General features: G+C 42.3%; 1 protein-coding gene across 1 annotated transcript; it reads right to left on the bottom strand.

The window, feature by feature from the left end:
* Positions 1-259: 259 nt before the first annotated feature.
* On the bottom strand, positions 260-14,496 carry RAC1 (Rac family small GTPase 1). The gene is made up of 6 exons (XM_014869502.2): positions 14,176-14,496; positions 8,079-8,150; positions 6,608-6,725; positions 2,812-2,874; positions 1,968-2,127; positions 260-1,802 (listed from the first exon to the last, which is right to left on the bottom strand). Exons 1-6 carry the CDS (start codon positions 14,208-14,210, stop codon positions 1,672-1,674), a joined length of 579 nt encoding a protein of 192 aa, XP_014724988.1. The 5' UTR covers positions 14,211-14,496; the 3' UTR covers positions 260-1,671.
* Positions 14,497-18,059: the final 3,563 nt, after the last annotated feature.

Genomic DNA, 18,059 nt, shown 5'->3' with positions numbered 1-18,059 from the left:
GAGTGGAACAGAGAACCTCCCCCCCACTGCACAAGCAGCAGCAGGAGCTGTAACAACTGCACTGAGAGAGCAGGGCCTCTGCAGAGCTGTTGCCAAGTGCTGGGTTTCGTTTGGATTCTCAGAGCACCCCTGCCAGCCTGGGCTTTGCACACTGTCCCTGAGGAGACTCGGGCACACAGGGCTGCTGGCATGGAACAGGAATGTGTGCTCCGAGTGGCACAAGAACGAGACTCACTCAGAAACTCAAACATTACCACACTTGTGATTCAAGGATTTATTAAGTCATACATGCAAAACATACTGCCAATTGCATTAGCAAAAGATCAATGTAAAAACTTCACAATTTTGCAACTTTTATTTTTAAATTTTGCTTTAGTGGTTGAAAGGGTGTAGTTCAACATTATATTCCTGCCAGTTTGGAAGGTACAGAACATTAGCACTAATTACAGAACCTCACAGACCCAAGTTACTGTTACGCAATCGATGCTGCACATGGAGTGACAGAAAGAACACTTGGCTGCATTAGTCATGTTACAGTGGGGGGACCTTGGAGATAGTGATGGTTGAAAGGTTTGTCAGTTACAGAGGTTTAAAATATAAAAATTACTAAAATGTGTAAAGCTGCTTCACATGATTTTTACACCTAGTTAATAGACTAAAAGCTCCTCAGCATAACTTACTGGGTCAGAAATAACAGGAAAATGAGGATATGCTTGAACATTCTACTCTAAAAGAAAAAGAAAAAAAAAGCTAAATTCTATCAATCAGAAGGTTTTAAAATACAAGTTATATTGCTCAGTAAGAAGAGATTCTACAAGAAAAGCATTTACTACATAAAAGTGGGAATGACTGATTCAGAATTGTACCTACATGAATGCCCTACTTGAAATTCAAAGGAATTTACCCATGAACACCAACCTCTCTCCATCACTGCACCTCTGGGAAAATGCTTGCTGAGCTACTCTGGCAGTGTAGTGTAAGTCAGCTGTACAGTGTCAAAATACTGTCTGGCACTATCTCCTGATCCAACCCAATATTCCATTTATTCATCACAATACAATGCTGTCAAAAGGACTAGATACACTTCAGTAAGAATAGTTACTTTTTCAATCACAGCAGCAAGAACTAGATTGCAACCAAGCCCTTACCAATGATAAAGCATTTACACTGTGACTCAGGGGTGTCAGTCATTGCCTGAGATGGGTGCTGGCTGCACCACCAGGCAACGGCTGCGCTGGGAAAACAGTTCAGAATAAAACACATTAGAGCGCAGTGTTCTGCTAATTCCCCGGTACTGTTACTTACTGTGAAAAACTAGAAAGAGATTTTGCATTTCCTACCAGAAATTAGAGTCATTTCCAAGAAGAATCTTTAAAAAACAGTTTAGTGTTTGTAGCACAACAATACGACTTAGTTCAGCAGATAGTTTGGCAACATTTAATTGAGCAAGAAGAGGATTTTAAAAATAAGGCTTTACATAGGTGTGTCTTTTCAGTTTGCTCTTAGAAGGAGGCAAGGTAAGAATCATACTTTTAACAAATGAAACCATGAAATTGTCAACTGATTCAAGAACTGATGGAAGAGAAGTAATTTATAACAGAAAAAATTGGCATGTGAATGCTCCATTGTTTGAGCAAAGCACAGGGTTGATGGGGTGGGGGAGGGTGACGTTTACAGCAGCAGACATTTTCTCTTCCTCTTCTTTACAGGAGGGGGGCACAGCACTGCTCGGATGGCTTCATCAAACACTGTCTTGAGGCCTCGCTGCGTAAGTGCTGAGCATTCGAGATATTTCACTGCGCCTGGGGGAAGCAGAGACACAGTTACAGAGCAGCTCTGCACAGCTCCCGCAGCGCTGCTCCCAGCTGGCTCCACAACAAAAGCCAGGCATTCCATTTCATTAAGGTACAAGGTCTCCCACAAACACAGCCTGGATCCAGCCAACAATAACCCCACTGCTGCCATACCGATCTCTTTTGCCATGGCGAGGCCCTGTGGGTAGGTGATGGGAGTCAGCTTCTTCTCCTTCAGCTTCTCAATCGTGTCCTTGTCATCCCGGAGATCGAGTTTGGTGCCCACGAGAATGATGGGAGTGTTGGGACAGTGGTGCCGCACCTCAGGATACCACTGCAAAAGGCAAATTAAAAATGGAGTGTCTAGTGTGGGGGCAGAGTTCCCTGAAGGCCCTGAACACCACACCTGAAGGCTCCCAGGCCTTCACTTTTGGTCAGAGGGAGGACACAGATCCCATCAGGGCAGGATTAGAAAAAGGCACATCACTGTTAATGAAGCCAACAGTTATTTCCATTTAAAAATGCAGCCAATTAAGGGATGTATCTTCCTCACACACCAGAAGAGCCCTGACCCCCCCTTCCCCATGGAGACACCTCCTTGTGCAGCTGAGTTGTCAGGACATGGAATATTCCCACAGTCACAGAGCACGTGCACAAGGACGGCTGATGCAATGAACGAGTGCAACCCAATTTTTACAAGCATTTGTTTTAAAACTTGTTTGTTTCAAACTATACCAAAAGGAAAGCTCCTGTTTGTGATCTCAGCACCTTGCTGGCTGAACACTTAAATTACTGTTATCAATGCATCAAGGAACAATTCGTACTTAAGTGTGTCATGTGCCCTGAACTTCCATGACTCACAAGTTAGGCAAATGGATTTCTGCTTTTTCAAACTGCATTTCATGGGGCTTGTGGGAAAAACAATTAAACAAAAAGCACCTAATATTTTCCAAGCTCTGCTGTAAAGTGAACAGTATGACAAACATTCAGATATAAAACAGTACCAGCTTGCCCTTACCTTAGCACGGACATTTTCAAAGGAAGCCGGGCTCACGAGGGAAAAGCAGATTAAGAAGACATCCTACAAAACAACAGACAGAGGTCAGCCCGAGAGAGAAAGCACGGCAGGGTGTCATGAACAGGCCAATACCACCAGTACCTCCATGACACTGCCAGCTCTACCAGACTTGCAAAGGGCAAGGTCAGCTATACAGTTGCATGTGACAATCAGAGGCAGCTTTCCCAGTGGGAAATCCATTCCCAGGCAGCTGCAAGCAGCCACAGAGAAAGAGGGAAACAACAAATAGATTGCAGTCAAATTTATAATCAGCTATTGCAGTAGCCAGCAACTAGGACACTAATACCATTGCCTTTCAAGGGTTTTTTTCTATAAATGTCATTCCTTCATAAGATGTTGCAAAGTGTTAACTATTACGACACAACTTTAAAGTAGTCTTAAATTGCAAAGGCCAAGTTCAATGGTGTGAAATTTTTTAAAAATTCACACAAGAATTTCTACAATTATTGCTTCCATACCCAAATCAGAAGTAGCTTGTTGAACTTCTTATAAAACTTCACTCCTACTGAATGCCAGTAAAAAAGATTTTAGAATTTCTCTATAACCAAATTAGGATTGAAAAGGGTATTAAAATCTCAAAGTTCCTCCCTTTCCTTTCTACATAATGAGAAAGCATAAAGAAAAATGGGTCTTTTTAGGGATCTTGCACATCTTGCTTTTCAACTGAAGGCAAAAGATTCTGAGTAAGAGCAGGTATAAAACATCTCAGAGCACATGTTTATAGTAATCACAGGACACAATTCAGGTTTCACAGATGACAGGCTCCAGGCCTGCAGGCATTCAGAACAACCCCAACACTCATTTCCTCTGTGTTGATGTAAACTTGCTGTATGACCCAAAACTCGGTAGGTGTCTCCCAGACAAGCCAAAAACTTTCCCCAACCTACCTCTGCTTCCGTACTTATTCCGGTACCAAACGTGCTACAGAATCAGGCATTGCAGAGTGTTAGTTGATTGTGCTGCATTTCAAGGCATTTTGTTAGGTCAGCAGCTGACATCTCACTGCTAAGCACTTGCAACCCAGTTGTTCATGCATCACCCCAACAAGTTTCCGTAGCAGCGTCCCAGAAGAAGAAAGAAACAACATCAAATAACGTGATACTATGGCCACTACTTCTGTTTTCCAATTGTGCAGGTCTATGGGGACTCGAGGGCTGCACTTGAGGAGATTCTCTCCTCCACTAGCTCCAGAGATCAAAAGATTTTGTGTAACCACAAGGAATTACTGGAAGATCTCAGGTGTCTTGCACACTAGTAGGAAAAGCTATTTGTTTTCAAGAAAATATTTAATCTTGGCAACTCATATAAATTTAGTAACAGTTCTCAGATCTAGCAATTTGATAGTTCCAAGGGAAGTATTTGTTCAAAAAATAGGGGCCAATTTATCACTATCATAGGCAAGACAAGATGACAGAACTTGGAACTGAAGTTTATTTAAAGTTTTACATACGGCAATAGGTTGATCTGTCAGACTGGAAGATATATTCTTACCATTGGTTCCTCCAACCTAATAACAGTAGGAGATAAAGTTACTCCTCAAATGGATTTAAGGGAAAATGTTTTCAGTCAGCAATTTCTGCTCACAGATATTCTCAAGGAGGATTTTCTTCTTAAGAGAGACGCTGCCCTGTAATTCAGCACAACCAACTGCACCCAGAGCAGACACCAGCCTTCCCCAGAAACCAGTTCTGCACTGTCAGGGAAAACCTGCAAGATCAAACCTCTCCTGAAAAGCACCCAACTGACAACTTCTCTTTGGTCTCCTGAGGAAACAGACATGACCACCTTTTCTGTCCCAACTTTCTCCTTCCCCAAATATTTGGAAATAGTAGTAGATTTCAAATGTATTAAGGAGAAGATATTAAATTCCTGTATATTTTAAGGAATAAAATAAAAATATTAATAAGGAGAAAAAGATACAAATTAATGCCAAGCCCTCACTGTGAAGTTAACAGCTGTTAACTGCTGGGTGGTTGATCCCAGCACAGACTGCCCAATTAACCAACACCTGCTGCTTTCACCTTGCCCACAACATCCTTCAGGTGCACAAAGAGGGAAAGGAGTGCCACAAGAACATGCAAGGGCTGAGTTTTAAATAGCACAGTGAAGGAAAAGGGAGGCTGAGCACAGATCCTAAAAAAAGTCAAGTTTCATCAGCACCACTGTTCTCTTCCTCTGTGCTTTAGTTAGTTTTGTGGGGGTGATGAATCTTTGATATTGCACAAGTCTGAAATCAGATGACTTCTTCACAAGAATTTCAAGACTTAACCACCCTGGTTCATTTACTGCTGCAAAAAACCAATCCAAATAACTGAAAGTACTCCAAACCTGTACTGCACAGTTACACACCCTTGCACAGACAAGACTTTCTCCCTAAGGTGCTTAGACATGGAATTCTTTTGCAGTCTACCAGAAAGCCACAATTCCTTTAGCAGGCTAAAGACATGCATGTGCATTCTGTCCCTTTGTCACAGACACTCTGACCCTAGGAAATATCTTTCATCATACCTTCTACTTTTTTGAAAATATTTTTATGATGTTAAGCAAAACTGAAGTTTTAAGTATCCTATAAATATCTAAATATTAGAGTAAACCAGTTTTCCATTGTCTCTCCCTCTAAAATAGACAGGCATTTCTGACATTTGAACTATAGTTGTCTACAACTGGCAAATTCATATCAATCTTGTGGATCATAACTGATGGGGAAGCCTAATGACTGTAAGTTAGTGACCAGTGAATTAAGAAAAATTGTCAGTTAAGGACAGATTACTGAAAATAGCACCAGAGTTCCTTAAGTAAGATTCAAATTATTCAAGAGAGCAGTTATGCTGTAGAGTGAAACAATTTTGCATTTCACATTATTAGGATTTAACATACATTTGACTGTCAACAGCAAGAGTAATCAGTGCCAAAAAAACCCTGCAAATTACCCTTTGTTTACTTATAGCACAGCTCCATCAGGTAAAAGCCATTGCTCTAAACAGATTACAAAACCACCTCTACAAAGATTAACTATAGCTGAAGTCACACTGGAAAGACGAAGTAGATCACTTCAGTGTTTTCCTTGAACATGGAAAGATGCAGGATGCAGGCAGGACTTTACCAGTTGCACACAGGGAAGACAGAAGCACATTTGTATTGATGTCACAGCACAAACTATAGCAAGCAATAAAATAACCACGGGCTCAAGGACATTGGAAAGCTGGGACACCACAGCCTCTGTCAATATCAATAATCTCTTCATTCAGTGCTGCCTCTTTCACATGTAGAACATCTTCACATAGACTAAACAATATCAAGTGCTTAGCAGTGACAGTGTCAGGTTGCAGCCAAACCAAAAACAAACCCTCCCTTTGGCAGGCATGCTAACTTTGAAATCAATGGACTAGCTGATGGGACTATTCACCAAGATTCTTTGAGATAGTTTAGGGGTGGTTGTTTTATTTTAAATCAAGCATTCTAGACAATTCTGAGGCTGCAACTACACAAAACCCGGCAAGTACAAATACAAGTGTATTCGTGCACACAAATACACAGGGCATGCAAGTTTTAACTTTTTTACAACTGCACACACCCCAGAGATTATAAATTACAGCACATGAAATGAAAGAGGATCATTGTTACTAATAAATACAACTCCAGGTGTGACAATGTTGGCCTTATGTTCAAAAAGAAAAATGCTTTATGTTAGCCAAAGCTGTAGAGGCTGCTCCTGGTTTCACCCTGCAGCTCTTACTGTTTGCGGGTAGGAGAGTGGACGTAGTCTGTCATAGTCCTCTTGACCAGCTGTGTCCCACAAACCCAGGTTGACCGGTTTTCCATCAACCATTACATTGGCAGAGTAGTTGTCAAAACTAAAAATAAAGAGAGAGTTAGCTGCATTAGCTTGCAGTATAATAAGGCACCCAAAGATTTTTCCCTCACAGAGGGAAGATCTGGGAAAACTGGGCAAGGGAACATTTTCATTGCATCCATCGGCTCCCCAGAGACAGTAAAGTTGTTCTTTCAATAACAACTGTGATGCTGGGTAATGGAATAAAAAAATTATACACAACAGACTTGGTCCAGTCTGAGCAGAAGTGATCTCTGTCATGGCTCTTCCAAAGGAAGTGTTAATCCCAGTGAGTACAGGAAAGCAGGTGACGTACTTAGCAAGCACTTTCCAGTCTTAGTGGGACATTCACCAAGTTAATCTGTCTCATGGTGTGAGATTTAGAACAGAAGATACAGGAGCAACAACCAAGGAATCCTTAATGACAACAGTAAGTAAGAAAAAAGCTAATTAATTCTGCTAATCAAAACCCCCTCCAATGAAATATCAAAGCTTATAACCAAGGGCCAGTGGAGGAATCGTTTTTATCTCATCACTGCAAATGTTTTAATGACTCGTTAAGTCAAGTTCAAATAACCAAGTTCACTGGGAACACAAGACACTGTAATGCAAAAACTCGAATTTAAGACCAAAAAAAAAGGAAACAGCAGTAACTAAGGCAACAAGGCCTTGGACGGGTAACAAAAGTCATCTGTAAACCTTATTAGAATGTATTTTGTTGTCTGAAAAGCTCATCAATACTTCAGAGAGCACCATAACCAGATGAAAATACAGAGACATCTGAAAAGGGCAAAGAAGCTGCATATGTATAAAACACCCCCAACAGGCCCTGGAAAAGAGAACTGCACTAAAACTGATACTGACAAATCCTTATGTGAAAGAAAAAAGGGAAGCACCAGAATAAATGAGTCTCCACAGTCTCGCCTGAGGAGCTGAAGAGCCGTGGCTGGCTTAGCACAGGATTGGCAGTAGCACAAAAAGTGGAAGGAACAAATAAACAAAAAAATCACCAGTCATGTAAGACAACTATTTCTGACTATGATGTAATGTTTTACAAGCTGTTCAGCTTTGGGAGGGCTTATTATGAATGACATTAGAGACAGAAACACATTATTTTGGAAGAGAACAACATCTGGTCAAATGTTAGCAAATGTTAGTCCCGAATCTGCCAGGCCCAGAGGGCACAGAGAGCCAAAACTGAGGGACCATCAGCAAGCACTGCTGTGACTGTGCTACAGCAAAAGCTCAAAGTGTTCCTTACACACACCTGAGGGGGTGCTTGCAGCAATTGAAACAATTCAGGTAAGGAATCTGGAATGGCAGCAGCATCGAGAAGCTGACAGAAATGAGTTCTTTGGATTTTATAAGTACTTACACCGTGGGTATATACTCTCCAGGAAATGCATTGGTTGTGTAACTGATGAGTAGGCATGTTTTACCTACAGCACTGCAAAAAGAGAAAGTTCATATGTAAAACACATTCATCTTGAATAACAAGAAATAATATACCTTGTAGGGGGAAGAAGACTAATTACATCCAGACACCCGAGGACAACTGAATATCTCCAGTCACTACTGTGCAGGAAAACAGCTGACAGACTGCAGTTTTAAAATTACTGGCAATGAAAATACCTCTAGTATAAATATCCATTTTGTGAAATGATAAATGACAAAATTTTGCTCATTTTTTAGTCAAAAAAACCCCCAACAAATCCACACGTATTAATTAGACTACTAACATCTAGTCACCTGACTGAATACTCAGAAAGATGGCCTTCTTCCAACTCTCTGAAATCAAAAAAACCTGAGAAGTATTTCCAGACACTCTTATACAATTCCAAAACTGTTATCTTTTCCAGAAAAATGTATACTTGCATATAAGTGAAGTTAAAGAAAGCTTGAAAAATATAATTTCTCAACACATCATTACTTTTGAGTATTTAAGGAATGAATACAAATGATAACTCTCATATTATTTACTGCTATTGCAAAGCGACTCCCCACATGTGTTCACCCACTACTCAAACACTTCATTAACTGATTTACAGATAAATTACATTCCACCATTGGAAAACTTGGAACACCAAACCTCTTCCTACTGATCTAATTCACAAGAGCCTCCAATAAGGGCAGGACAAGGCTCTGTTCCAGGATTCCTTCAAAACTCTGGCAGCCAGCTCCTTCCCTCTCCACCCTCCTCCCCACATCTTATCTGGAGTCAAACATTTGATTAAGGACAGTTTTCACTTTTTGTTACAGTTTCAATTAAGTGTTAGAAAACTTGAAATTGGGCCTTATTTCTTTCTTAAAATAGCGTCTGCAAAGAGTGTTTGTGACACTGCAGACGGGTTCCCTTGCAGTGCATAATCCTTTGACCGTGTGAGAGATTCCAGGGCTGAGCTGGTTCCTCCGAGGCGGTGCTGCCAGTCAGCCTCAGAGCCTGATCCCCCTTCCTGCTCCTGGGCAGGGAAAACTGCATTGTCTTGCAGATGTTTTATCACCACAGCGATTTGCTCAAAGCCAGTCAGCAGCAACTTTGAAACCTTGCTGTACCTACAAGTATGATCGTGCCATTACTATGAGGTTTGACTCACGAGCCTCATGAACTAAATCTTTCACAAGCAAATCTAAGCTTTGTCATATCCCTAAGTCACAGCTCAATCTCTAACTAAAGTCTCTCTATTCAACTTTAAGCAGTTCCTCACTGCATTAGCCCAAGAAGGTATTTGATAGCAGTTTCTGATACCACCTGAAATGCCTGAGCTATGGAAGGGACACTTCAGTGTGCAAAACTACCTGAGATTTTGTCCCCTACACCCATTTTTAACTGTGATTTGCTTTACCTTTCTGAGCCAATACCTGGCATAACACCCTATCTGCTTGCAACCCTGATCACGCCATGCAGTTTTCCACCCTGTTTTTCACACCCGCTTCTAAGACAACAGCCCCTCACACAGTCTGAGGGTTTTTTCCTTTCAGCACACACTCTTTTTACCAAGCTATAATAGCATCACGAAAGGAGGCATTTAATGCTGTTCTCATTAAGTACAATCTCTGAACATTCCCTTATTGTAAAAGGTCTGAAATATACTTGTGCTCAAAAGCAGATGGATTTACCTTTAAAAAAAAAACAAACCTGTGTGGGAAACAATCAAGGAGCAGCTCACCACACAGATACCTGTTTAACAGCTGTCAAAAGAGGAGATCCCATCTTAGATCCTGAACTAACATTCTAACAAGCCAGAACAAGGAGTTAAGGAAAGTTATTCCTCCCCCATAAGGACAACTTGCTATTTTAGCTGCCTGCTGATGAGTTAGATCAGTTTGGATGTGCTGCTGAGCTGCTCTCCAACACCACACAGCTGGCTGTGCTGGGCCAGCTCACAAAGGACAGGTGGGAAAACCTTCAGGAACCCGGGCAGAGCAACAGCCAAACGCTTTGGGAAATCTCTCGAGGCGCAGAGACACGTCCTGGAACCTGTCTGGGCTGACTCTTCAGCTTCCAGTAAGGTCATTACAGGTAATTGGAGCTTCCACCAAATTGATGTTGAACTCAACATTTTCAGCAGTAGATCAAGAACTGTTCTATGCATCCAGGTTTCTTTGCCCACCTTGCACTGAAACTCCCGAGTCTGCTCTGGCTAATCAAATTAGCACAGGAAGGTGGTGAGAGATTTCATTTTAAGTTTAGAAATGCCTGTAGTGTAGTTTCTGCAGCTCCAATCAGCCAGAGTCATTTAAACAAGAAAAGACACGTTCAACAACCCCATTTCAGACTTACTCCATCCAGGTTTCCTGCTTTCCTTGCCTTTTGGCTCAATGCCACACGAATCAGATCATTATGGTCAACAGTCTTAAAAATAAACACTAATGCCTACCTTTATAAAGTACATCCTCTAAGTGCTTTATCAACTTTTTTAGACTACTAATTTCTGTAATAAAGCAACTCCCCTAAAGAGAATTCCAACTGTTTGGCGAAGTTTAAATCCTTGTACATAAAGGCTGAGACTAAGAATCTAAAATAACACCAAGATTAGTCATAAGATTTCTAGCAACTACTTAATCACAGCTCTGTCCACCCACTATTACATAAATGAAACTAGCAACATTTGACTGTCATTAAAAACATGGCCTACAGAAATCCAGCTTTAAGTGCTTAACAAAACTACCTTAACAAAAGACAGCACTGAGTTCCTTTTTGATTCCAAGTAGCACACAAGAATCAATGTATTTATATAATCACATATGTATTAATTCCTAAAAACAAAACATATCTTCTCTTTAGTTATGCTAACAAGTTTTATGAAATTTCCCCACTATAGTAGAGCTCCTTGGAGCTATGTTTTACCTGCAAATAGGTGGCAACCTTCATGAAAGGCTTTGCTTGTGCCATCTTCTTTCTTTCTCTGATGCACGTGACCAAACTCTCTGGCAGACACGATGCCCAGGTCTTTGGTCAGACAGAGTAGCTGAGATTTCCCCAGTACCACCCTCAGATCAAGAGTTCAGTACTGCTGCTATAGGAGGTTTAGCTACATAAGGCTCTCAGATAAGCTCTATTACTCACTGTGCCACACCCTCTCCCAAATATGCTCTTCGGTACTTACAAAACAATTACTTTTAAAATAACTTTTTCAGTAACACAAGTTACCAAATTTCAAGTCACTGCACTTTCTCCAGATGGCACTGGAGGGATCTGAGGTGTTCAGTGTCTCACACAAACACTGCACTACACTCAGTAAGAAGCCAATTCCCCTACACACGCCCTGCCCTTCTCCTGGAGCCATCAAAGCAAATACACAGGAAAAAAAAAGCCCAGCTTTAGCAGACAAGGCCTTAGATCAAGCAGAATTTCAAACAAGGACTTCTAAACTGCCACAATTAAAAGATGCCTACAGAAGAGCATGAAATGCGACAACTTCTGTGGCATCTAAAAATTGGTAATTTCTCCAAAACACAGAACTTCTCCTAACATTACACAACATCACTGGAGATTTTGTACCACTTAACAGCTGCCTTTTTGGAGTGAAAACAAAAGCTGCTAAAAATAACTTCCACTAATGCTTCTTCTCAAGTGTCAATCAACAGCAATTCCTGCAGTTACTCCAGCGACTGCTCTTCATCTGTCCTGCACATTCCTCCTGCTCTCTATCATGACAGCTCAAAGCAACAGTTGTCATTTATTTTCCCCCAAACAATCCCCCCAGCGAATGAAAAAAAAAATCAAGAAGAAAATATGATAGCCCAAACTAGCACACATGCCACACTTTTCTAGTGCAGTTGTCTAAACATACAGTAGTCAAAACTTTAAGAACAAAACGTGAGTTCCATATGAGAAACAGCCTACTCATTAACAAACTTTTTAAAATGACCACAGGTACTTCTAAAGCTTTGTTTATTTTTGTTCCTAGCAGATCTTTGTGGAGGGTACATAAAACAATACCCAAGTTTTATATTACATAAGCAAATCTTTAACCTGCATTGTTTTACAGGAACACTAAAACTTTGGCCTTATCTAAGCCAAACATGACATTTCCTAGAATACCTGCAATGCTGGAGCTCTTGAAGCAGCAACAGCACAAATGAACACAACTAGTTAAATACATTTTAAGAAAACTGTGAACAGAGAATGATACAAAGCTACCAGAAAAGAGCAACAGTACCTGAAAAGAACTTTATGAAAGATTTGTTTCTAACTAAAGAGGAAGGAAGAGAAATTAAACTACTGTATTTTGTTCACATGTATGTACAAAAGTCAGGTAGAGCTACACCACCTACATTTCTAAGACAAAGAAAAGCAAAGATGTTAGGAAGAGAGATGGTTTACAAAGCAAATGACCCAAAGAACTGTTCTGTTGAATGAGTTACTGAACATTATACAGCTGGTTTGTGCTGAGCTCTCACTTCCAGAGGAGGAAGTAGACTGAGCCTTTTCCCCACCCAAATATGATGCATCACATTTATTTACAGCATTGTAAATACAGAGTTCAGATAAATTTTTAAAAATATGTATCTATTTATAGTAGAAAAGCAATTTTGTTGAGTTTAAATTCAATATAACCAGAAGAGCAGTCCGCAGTTACCCTATCTGGTATCACAGAATTACACTACTATGACAATGATTTATTAAGATACCACTTTTCATATCACTCCGAATCTTACACAGCAAGTCAAAACAAATTTGACACACTGTAAGGTATATCTTTCAGCCATACTTATCTGCCTTTTTAGAGATTCTACATCATTAAATCAAATCAACAACCCCCCCATACAAATAACTTGAAAATTAAGATACCATGTGAAATTACAGACCCCTGTGGCGAGTCCATTTAGCTACACTTCACTCCTCTGTCATCTACAGAAGTTTGCTGTGATACCAATTATGCTCAGTCTACACTGGGATTTTTGTTTCTCCTAAAGGAAAAAAAAAAAAAAACCAACTCAAACTGCATAAGACAAGTCTTGTTTTCCAGCTGGCCCGGGATGTTCCCCTGAGCTCTGATATCCAGTAAGAGAGAGAATCCCTCTGAGCCGAGGGGAATAGTACAGTGGAGAATATTCAAAAATACCAAACACACAAACTCTTTTCTCAATTTCAACACTCCTCACACTGAAATCCAACTGCTAAACTTATGAGTTTATTCTAAAAAGCATCCCCAACTTGTTTCACATATAAGATACATTAAGGTACTGTAGGTGTAACAGCTCTTTACAGACATGTATATCATTAACTATTTGTATTTCAAGGGCCTATCTGTCTCCTTTAGATAGAAGCCTTACAAGACCAGGTGTCTGCAGGCAAAAAAACAGTTCCTGCCCAAAAGCATTTATGATCTGCACAGAGTTCAGTCCATTTCACTCAGTAAAAGATAGTAAGTTTGTTACTGTCACAAAAAGTATTTCAAATCAATATTAATTTTCTCATATAACTAAAAACACAGCAATTATTTTAATACACTTGGACTACTTCGGTGATGAAAGAGCACCAGCAAGCAGTGGCAGTGCAGGGACGCGGCCCGGCCTGCCCGGACAGCCCAGCACACCCTGCCCATTCACGGCGGCCGCTCCTGCCCGCACACTCGGTCACCAGCACGGCCCCGGGCCCGGAGCAGCAGCCCCACGGGGCTCGGCCCGGGGACGCGCACGGCCCTGCCGACCCCTGCACACCCCGCTCCCCGGGCCCGCCGTGCCCGCGCTCCCCTCCCCGTCCGGCAGCAGCAGCAGCAGGAAGCCGCGGCCGCCACCCACCCGCCCCCGGCCCTGGCCCCGGCCGCCACGGCCCAGCTCCGGCCCCAGCCCCAGCCTCGACCAGCCCCGCTCCCTCAGGACGGCCGGGCCGGGCCGCGCCCGCGCCGGGATCGCCCACACCCCGCGGCGGGGCCCGGGGCCGCTCCCGCCCCGCGGCCCGACATCCCCCCCGGGCCGGCGGAGCGGCTCAGCGCCAGGCCCGGCCGAGGGCCCCTCGGACTTACCCGTCGCCCACCACCACACACTTGATGGCCTGCATCGGGGCTGCTGCTGAGCGGAGCTGGAAGCCGCGGCCGCCTCCGCCCTGAGCCTGGAGCGGGGACGAGGCAGCGGCACCACCCAAGGCGGGGAGGGAGAGGGCGGACTGCGGGCGCAGGAAGCGGCGCCGCGCTCATATCCGGCCGGGCCGCGCCGGGGCCGCGTCGCGGGCGGTGCCTCGGCTCGGGGCGGGAGCGGGCGGAGGGCCGGGGCTGTACTACTGACCCAGTGCAGGAGCGGGGCCCTAGCCCTGATCCGTGTGTGCTGTATTCAGGCGGAGCCGTTCTGAGCGGGGATGTCAGCGCTGGCACTGCTGGCACAAGCCCGCAGCCCGGTCAGGGGCAAGGCGCTGGGCATCGTCCCACAGCAGCCCTGTCGTGTTCTAACAACTCGCTCTCGAACACAGAGCTGCCTTTGACACCACCATGTATCCCTTCAATCACGCCTGGCATCCATCATGCAGCAACCTCACTCTTGGCATCTCCTAAAGCACGTTAATGTTGTGCTTACCCCGCAGACGTACTGAGCACATGTAACTCAGGTCACCGCAATGTTCCCCTCTGCTGCTGTGGCCAGGTGCCCACTTTGCCCAGCCAGACATGTGCCATGGGACCTTCTCTCTCACTGTGCCACCACTGCAGAGCCAGATTGTTTCCCTTCATCTATGGATCTTCACACTATCCTCCCTCCTGATATGATGTGTGTGACATTAATTCTGCTGGCAAGTTTTAGATCAGATCAGTTCACGTCCAGTCTTCTCAAGACGGCACAACCCAGGGATTGTCAGGCCTCACAGAGCTTTGGGTTTCTTTTTTTTTTTTTTTGCTCAAGCAAACCAGTTATTTCCGTGAAATAGTGAAGCAGAAGTCAAGCAGAGCAGGTCTGATGATCCCAAGAGCCTTAATTTCTACAATTGGTTCTTGCCATCGTTCTACTTGCCAGAGCATGTCCTGGTTGAGCTGATGCACAGAAGCACTGTTCCCTTTGTTTGCACTGCCATCTGTTCCTGGAAGGAAGTATGGAGAGAGGACCCATGCACACACTGCTCCTGCAAAGTGAAGATGAATGAAACCACCATCGGGGGTGGTTTTCCAGTGATTTGATCTCCTCTTAATTTCAGAACATTTCTGAATTATTTTGATACCACACAATGCAACTTCATCAGTGGGCAGAGCATTCCAAGACATTTACTCCCTTTCATTTTTCTTTCATTGAGCAGAAAGAATTCTCAGATATTTCCCATCAAAGAGGAAATCCTATCACTGTGAACCAAAAGGCTATTTTTGCAACACTTGTCTGTCCGTGTTCCTCACACAGATGGAAGCTGAATTGAGTTGTCACTTAAGCTAAATATCTCTATATTGATGACCTGGCACTCGCTCTGTAGCCAGCAGGAGAGCGCTGAGGAGGGGAGGTGTGGGCAGGACCAAGGGGTGTGGGCAGCATCACTGCGCTCCTGCAGCGGCCCCCGGGCCCTCTGGGATCCTGCACAGGAACAGAGCAGCACCACGAGTGTCTCACTGATGTCGGACCCAGCACATGGGAAGATTCGAGGGACATGTAAAACTGCTTCTGATTTTCCATCACCTATCTCGTCCTTCACTGGTGTTTTTTTTATCCAGTGTATAACAGAGGGATGATTAGAGCTTTTTCTAGGAAAAAGAGGTACAACAGCATTTACAATATAATTACAAAATAGCACACAATGACAAGGGTGAAGGCTGGAACAGACAAAACACTTTAGCACAAATTGTTTTAAGATCCTGTCATGAGACAAGCATTATCTTTTTACAAATGTTCTTTGCAGTGCTCATCCACCCTTCTGTTTTGGGATCAATTGTTTTGCGCTCTCAAAAAATACTTAAGTTAAAATACAGGGCATGGTTTAAATAGGTTTTAAATTGACAACTTTATACTGAATTTGGTATATAATTGACAACATTAGAAAATACCTAGAGAAATACTGTTAGTCTTTAAAAACAATATTACAGTTTGGGTAGATGATTATAATGGCAACATATTTAGACAATTTTCCTCCACATATTTGTAAATATTTATTTCCTCAAATGTTATAAAAAATGCCATTTGGAATTTTTTAAAATTTTGCATGTGAAATCATAGCTGATATTTCTCTTGCAGTAGCTTTATTTGCCCTGGCAGACAATTGTGTGTATGTTCCTTAAAATATATGATGTGATAATTATACTATTGTGGAACATTACTATAGTTCAGCTACATTTTATTTTATTTTGCATCTTTTTTGGTTTACCTAGTATGCAGTGTGTTTGTTTTTAGGGAGAAAAAGATAACTTACATTGTATTCCAAATATTCAACACTTTGCAGGTATGAATTGTCCCCTGAGAGTAAGAGAGAGCAACACAGAATATTTTGAAATATGAGTTTAACAAAATAAGCTTATAGGATGAAACATAGGGCAAAGGAGTGAGAAGTTATTAAGTCAACTTATTAGAAGAATTCTTAGTTTGATACATATGACTGCAGTGCTGAGCTGTACACAGAATAGTTACAAATGCACCTCAGAGGAGTAGGACGGAGGAAAATAACGAGTGGCAGTGACAATAAACCATTATAAATCTTTCCATACCTCTGATAAAATCATGAATCATACAGCTGAGGCTTAGATCAGTTTTAATATTATTCCACACTCTATCACCTTGTCTTCTCTCACCGCTACAATTGTTGTTGAGAGCCTTTTTCTCAGACATCAAGAAGAAATCGTTATTTAAGATTGTTTGGGATACTGCCTGAATGTGTGTATTGTGTGTGTGCTGGCTCCTTTGTGGATGGGGAGTGGCAGGATAATCACATTGATGCAATACTAGAAAGTTCTACTCACCATGACACAGACTACCAACATTACAGAGACAATAATTATTTGCACTTTTGTAGTATCTTTCATCCCCAACTATTACTGTGCTGTGTAACTGACAGCTCATTAATGAAGCCACAGGGAATAGAGAAGGCCCAGTATACACTTTGTACAGGGGAACAACCAGAACACCTGGCAGTGATTCATGGCAGTGCTGCTTTACTCGCAGATGACACCTCCTGCTGACAGTGGCTCTGTTCAGTTCCCTCCAGGACACAGTGTCTACAATACTGAGGTCAAAAGGAACCTTCTGTCCTTAACAATAATGGAAAAACCGGTTTAGGGTGAAAAGCTGTAACTGGAATTCACAATCACTGGAAACCAGGCCTTGGACTGAAATGCAAAAGCCAATTTTACATGAAGCAAAGGTGTGAAGTGTCAGAGGGTGGAATAAGGTCTTCAGCGTATTGCACTCTTCTCTCTTTAGATAATTTCTATTAAAATCAGAAGCAAAAAAACCCCAAGCCTCACACAAAACAGAGAGACTTACCTTACTGGAGAAAACAGGGTTTCCAGTTGCTTTTTCATCTTAAAATAGCTGACATAATTGTCTTTAAGAATTGTAATTAAGGCTTGACCCTAATTTGAGTTGGTGGCAAAAGTCAGGTATTTAATGATGTAGTATTAGGTACATAGTAACTAGTAGAAAGAAGACAATGTCAGACAGCAGTGGGCATCCAAAATTCCTTCCTGGACTCCAGTTCCACCTGTGCTATTATCCACCTTTCTGGCTTGTCACTCTCTGAGCCCCCCTGTTTTTAAATCCAGACAGTAGTACTTATTCCAGCTGTTTGGACAGTTAAAACTTCTCACCTAACAGTTGCCTGAGATGCTAAGATTTTTGCTTAATGATGTTTGAATTCTTTAGTTGATATATCCTTGTAAAGCTAATGGATCACAGTTTTTTAATTGGGGAAAGTGACACTATTGCTGAGGAGGAAATTCAGAGTATCTTCACT

The sequence above is a fragment of the Sturnus vulgaris genome, chromosome 16, assembly GCF_052056855.1.
Source record: "Sturnus vulgaris isolate bStuVul1 chromosome 16, bStuVul1.hap1, whole genome shotgun sequence".
Classification (NCBI taxonomy): Eukaryota; Metazoa; Chordata; class Aves; order Passeriformes; family Sturnidae; genus Sturnus; species Sturnus vulgaris.
The sequence above is the reverse complement of the archived record's forward strand: the minus strand, read 5'-3'. Positions and strand labels throughout refer to the sequence as shown.

Excerpts from the sequence above, each read along its gene's own strand:
- RAC1 (XM_014869502.2), bottom strand. The coding sequence starts at position 14,210 with ATGCAGGCCATCAAGTGTGTGGTGGTGGGCGACGG. Across the intron at positions 8,151-14,175 it reads TGTGTGGTGGTGGGCGACGG|TGCTGTAGGTAAAACATGCC; the intron begins GTAAGTCCGAGG and ends CTCTTTTTGCAG. Across the intron at positions 2,128-2,811 it reads TTGAAAATGTCCGTGCTAAG|TGGTATCCTGAGGTGCGGCA; the intron begins GTAAGGGCAAGC and ends TGCCTTTTGCAG.